At 29.4% G+C, this 6,000-nt stretch overlaps 1 protein-coding gene across 1 annotated transcript in view; it reads left to right on the top strand.

Moving 5' to 3' along the window:
• The first annotated feature begins 1,607 nt into the window (after positions 1-1,607).
• LOC111639434 (putative leucine-rich repeat-containing protein DDB_G0290503) overlaps positions 1,608-6,000 on the top strand; it is a 37,279-nt gene continuing 32,886 nt past the window's right edge. Inside the window, exons 1-2 of the mRNA XM_023385326.1 lie at positions 1,608-1,694; positions 2,381-2,590. Of these exons, the coding sequence (XP_023241094.1) occupies positions 1,608-1,694; positions 2,381-2,590 (297 nt within the window). The remainder of the gene's footprint in view (positions 1,695-2,380; positions 2,591-6,000) is intronic.

Here is a 6,000-nt window from a genome sequence, read left to right as displayed (position 1 = left end):
CTCAGGATATGAACGCCCCAGCATACGAAATTTTCAGAATACGACATGAAATTCGAACATATTTTTGCTTCACAATACGAACAAAAACTCACCATACAACGTTACATTAGTTTGCAGCGTCATTTTTTATTCACTTCTGTTCATTGGTCTCAGTCCGCGTGTTTGCTTTGTCGTGGAAGGATCTCGCTCGATAAAGGAAATCTCGAGGTATTATCAGAAAGTGACTGATTTTATTGAAAAGAAACATCCCGAAAAGGTTCACAGTGGCCATATTGCTGCTCAGAGTAATGACATTTGCCAAAGTAATTTTAGAATCATTTTAAAAAGTAGACAAAGCCAAACCTCTTTGGATAGATATTTTACCGAGCAACCTCTATCCAGTGAAAGCACTGGTGGAAGTGAAGGAAAGAAAGCAAAAAGCAGTGAATAAAAATTTAAAAATATACATATAAAACAACACTAATTTTTTAATCTTTTCTAAGTTATTGTTACATTATGCTATGAAACTTAAGTTTTAGTATCATTTTCCTTCTCCCTCTCTTCCGCCATCAGTTTACACCTCCACCGTTGTCCATCCTCAAAGGTAAAGTGCAAATAAAACTACATTTTTTTAAAATCAATTATTATTCTATTATTGTTATTTATACATTTACAACTACAAAATGCATTTTTCCTTACTATAGTTATTATTATTATTATTTTTTATTTTTTTCAATGTACTATTTAGCATTAATTTGAGTGTGTTTTTCGTGTTGGAACGAATTATTTGGTTTTATATGTAATCGTATGGGAAAAAATGATTCATCTTACNATTTCAGGAAGTGTACAGGAAGTGGCATAAATGTTGGATTTGGTTTTGCATAGACTCAGGAAGGGATTACTTTGAAGACAACAAAACTGACTAGTTTCTAAGTAAATGCAAACAACTTCTATTTGCAAAGTTTTCAAACTTTCCAGAGTGACCTTGTAAACTAAAATTATTATTATGTTTCATATGAACAAATCACTGCTTTGTGCTCTAATAAATCATAGTTTCCACTTGCAAAAAACAGAAAAATTTTTCATTTCTGAGCATAAAAATGTCATATAAAGAGCAAGTTTCTACTTGTAGAAAAATTCTGCAAGTGGAAACAACAGAAACAGAAAATAAAAAAGATTCTATTCATGTATAGATTGTTTTCCTAAAGCATAGAATGTCCCTTTTGTGAAAAACAGATATTTGAATAATACCTATTTTGGTGTCTGGAATGACATTAGAATTCCAAGATGGATGATACTTGATCAATAACATATGGTTTGCTGGTCCTATTATAGCTCCTGCTTCATTTCAACCCTTTGCTCATCTTTTTGGAAGTTAAATACAGTAAAACCCCACTTAATGCTGCCTTGATTAACACTGATTTGATATTGCACAGTCTGCTCAAAGTTTAAAAAAGCTCAAAATTTATGCTGATTCAAATTATTGCGGCATTTCATTGATTCGTATATAATACAATTATTCATGAACATGAACTAATCAGCAAAAGGTGGCAATTTGTTGTAGCACTGTATGTACGTCCCTTAAATCTATGTTTGTTTTGTGCAGTTTTGGAAAAAAATATAACATTATGGATACCATAGGAATTATTGACTTCGCTTGGCAAGAACTAAATGATAAATGCTTGAATGGAGTGTGGAAGAAGTTATGGCTGATGGTATCCAAGAATTATTAACAAGAAGTGCCTATCGCTGTATTATTAGGTTAACAGTTTGGTTAACCTAATCGATACAGCAGGACTAGATGTAGACGAGCAGGATAATGAGGAGTTACTGCAGGTTTCTGGTGAAAGCCTTAGCAATGATGAACTTCAAGAAGTGGCAGAACAATGAATTCGTGTAGAACTGGAAAATAGTGATTCTGAAAACGAAGAACCCAAAAAATTTCTTTACAGATTTCCTTAGTAAAAGTTTCATAACAATAACCAAAATTTTCAATCAAATTGTAGCAAATGATCCTGATTTTGAAAAGAGTGCAAAAGCAAAACGAGTTGTTTTGGATGTGATCTTCTGCTACTGACATTTGCTTATGGAAAGAAAAAGCGACAAATGAAACTACACATAAATATTAAAATATGTCCTAACATTTCAGGTAACAACATTTTCTATATAAAAACATCTGTCATCTTTAATTTAGTCAGAATGTCTTCACATTCCATAGTTTAACTTTAAAATTTAATTTATTAATAATTTATCACTTCAAATATTATTTAATAGTTTGAGTATTTTTATGTTTAGATTTGTTGTTTTAGTTTTGATATTCATATTTAACAAGAATTAAACAAAATTTTATTACTTTGTAATTAAATCATTAACTTTTATATTTCTATTTTCTTGCAAATAGGAATATGAAAAACTATTAGAAGAATGTAAATTAGAAAATCATCAATTACAAGAGTCTCTTCAGAAAATGAGAGAAAAGACTAAAGATGTAGAAAAAAGTTATCAGCTTTCAGAAGAACAATTAGAATGTATGAAATTAAAATTAGAAACATTAACAACAACTTGTCAGTTTCTTCAACATGACATGGAAAAACTGTCATCAGAAAACAAGGTACATATAAATATTTTATTATAGTGTTAATTATTTTTGTATCAATATCTTGTTTTAAAATAAATGAAAAGAATTTTACTTTTCAAAATTAAACAGAAGAAAATTTTACTAATTAATTTCAAAAAGCATGATTTACAATTAAAAATCNTTGAAAAGCGACAAGAATCTTATCCAAGAAGAAAGTTAAAATTCACTTTACAATAAATTGCTTGAAATTTATATACTCACTAACATACAAAGAAGTATGTTAGTGAGTATATACTGTAATAAAAACTTGCAACCAGTTAGTAGAATGTTATAAAGATAATGCACAAAACTAAGATAAACAAAGAAAGTCTTTTACTGGATTTTTTCTTACAAGACAATTGTAAAATTAATTAATTGATTTTATGGGTATACATTTACTAAATAGTAAGTTATTTTTATTGAAATAAAAATGTCCATTATAATAAAAAGCAAGAAAAATATTAAATCTTTAAAAACATATAAAAATAAACTTGTTTGGCATATGACTTATATGGTATAATACTGTATATTTTATGAATAATGTTATTGTTGATTAATTTAAGCTACAATTTTAAATTTTATTTTATTTTTTTGAATACAAGTTTCATGTGAGCTATAAAGTAAGTTATAGCTCACATTAGAACTAAGAATGACAATAAATTTTAAAATTGGTTTTATTTTATTAATTTTTTACAAAAAACTTAGAATATTAAATTTAAAATTAAATAAGATTTATTTAATTTATTTCAGAATTGAATGAACGATGTGTAACATTAGAAAAAGAGAAAAATGAAGCAGTTTCTCTTCATAGTTCTGAAGCAAATTTTAAAGTTAAAATTACAGAATTGGAAAATAAAATAATCAGTATTACAGCAGAAAAAGATGAAGCAATATTAGTTCAGGCAAATATGCAAACTGCTCAAGAACAACATTTGAGTAAATGTCAGGTAAATAATATATTTTAAATATTGCATTTTATAAGGCAGTTGTGTATAAGATGCATCCATAATTCAGTAAATGTTTAGAGGAAAAAAATAACAATTTTGAAGAACTGAGACAAGAAATTCTAATGCAATGTCTAGAAAGAATTTTTAATCATTTTAGCAAGCACTCCCAGTATATCAATATCAATGAATATATCAGTTATATAAGTGAAAATTATTAATGAGATTGACATTATTCTTGCATCATAATTTCTATATTCATACTATAACAAAATAATAATAAATTATCTTGTATCATCATTACAGCTTCTTAACTGCCTTTCCTTATCATTTTTTTTATTTTGACTTAATTTTATTTCTGAATAATTGTAATGGTTACAACATTCAATAAATTCTACATAATCCTTATTGTACTACTGTCTAAACCAAGGCTGCCCAAACTCAGGCCCACCAACACTATTGAATTTGCCTGCCCACAGTAGTGGTCAGCTGTCGCCATGTGCAATGTCATGCTACCAATAATGCCAACTGCCACGTGATTGGTTGATTGGTCAATCGTGGAATGAACTATGACTTGAGTCACTGCCACACCGATGTTAATACTTAACCTATGCATTTATTACACTTGTTCTATTAGTTTTGAGTTGACTTTTGTGTATTAAAATTAAATTGTTGTCACCAAATATTGAAAAATTATTAGCTAATAAGCCCTTCTTAGCTCTCATTGATGTATTTTTTTATTAGGTATTATTAAAACATGTGCACCTTAAAGCTTTGTTTGATTCAAATACCTTCATCGTCATCATCATCATCAAATAATCTTTATTACTTAGCCTGATACTGCTTGGCATAATCAGGCAAGAAATTACAGAAACGATTACATTGATGTTACATGCAGCTGACAATTGCAAAATAATCCAAAAACAAATGTTGGGAAAGAAGTAAAGAGAAAATAATAAATAAATAGAAANGGTTGTGCCACATTTTTAATTTGTAAATGGGATAATTATTGAAAATAAACATATTCTCTAATTCTCTTAATTCAATTTTACAATTTATATTGTTAGTAGTAGTTGTAGATATATTTTTTAGACCCATTATGAAGGTGTTCTTTTTTATAGTTTCAGGGATGCAGGATTGGTAATTGATGGTTTTATTAACGTTACATGGTTTTTTTAAATGTTTTAAAAGAAAATTTGTGTATTTTACAGGGCTGTGGAGTCGGAGTAGTGGAGTTTTGGTATTTTAGCCGGAGTCGGAGTCGGAGTCGTCAAAAAATCTGCCAACTCTGACTCCTTTTTAATTCCCAACTTCTTATGTATATAAAATGGAAGAGTATTAGAATCATGTCAAATTTGACTTTCCAGGTTTTTTTTGCAAATCTACACGTTTGGAGACCTCCCGAACCCCTCAAAAAAGTTAGTAAAGGAGAAAACTTTGTGCACGTGTGTGTGTGTGTGTTGGCATCTAATTTGTTTAATTTCTTTATTTTCTGTTCTGAGATATTAAACAATATCTCAGAATGGGTAAAGTTTAAGAAATGAAATGTGGCAATGTAGCTTGCTTATAAAGGGGCATTAATACTATTAAATTTTGATATTCTTAATTAAAGGTCGACAGGGTGAAGACATAAAAGTGGTCATGTGTCATATCTCTTAATGAATATTTTACTCGTTATTAGCATTCAAAATTAGAAAAAAATAAAATAAAACTTGTCTCTACCCTCAAAGTAAGCTTTTTAGCCATTTTATAATGGTACAGTAAAACCCATTAAGATGTTCTCACCTAAGATGTTAGAACGTATATGGGGAAATGATTTAGTTCAACCACTTTGATGCTTAATAATTAACTCCTGTGTTAAACCATCTGACTTTGATTCTGACCACTCTGACCACAGAAATTATTAAGATTCAAACAGAGTGAACGAAATCATGCCTCCCCCACACAGTCTAACATCCACACATATAGAAAAAACCTTGAATCTTTTGCATATTTCAAAATTTCAAGTTGTCCTGAGTCCAAAAATGTAAAAATTTGGGAAGGATCATTTTTTGACCGATCGCTACACCTTCCCTCTATAACAGCCCTTATATATAACAGCTAGAAAAGTAAAAGTTATCGAATACATTATATATATAATCGAGACAAGTTGATGATGATGATGATGATAATAATATAATAATAATAATATTAAGCGCAGAGCCCAAACAGTTAGGAGTTGAAAGTTGAAATTTGGTACACAGTTAGGGTACGTTATGAGAACGCACACTAAGAAGAGAGTTTTCGAAATTCCTTTCCATGGGGGAGAGGGACAGGGACAGGATTAAGGCTTAGCACTTCCATCAACAATGGCAGTGTTATGTAACAATGGAAATGTTAAGAGAAAGCGACATGCAAGACGCAGATGCAGTTTTTTTCGTTTTTGCGGGAAATTGAACATATTTTTAGAACCATTTAAAA

Source organism: Centruroides sculpturatus, unplaced genomic scaffold (assembly GCF_000671375.1).
Source record: "Centruroides sculpturatus isolate CEXI.00-Female unplaced genomic scaffold, Cexi_2.0 scaffold1197, whole genome shotgun sequence".
Taxonomy (NCBI): Eukaryota; Metazoa; Arthropoda; class Arachnida; order Scorpiones; family Buthidae; genus Centruroides; species Centruroides sculpturatus.
The sequence above is the reverse complement of the archived record's forward strand: the minus strand, read 5'-3'. Positions and strand labels throughout refer to the sequence as shown.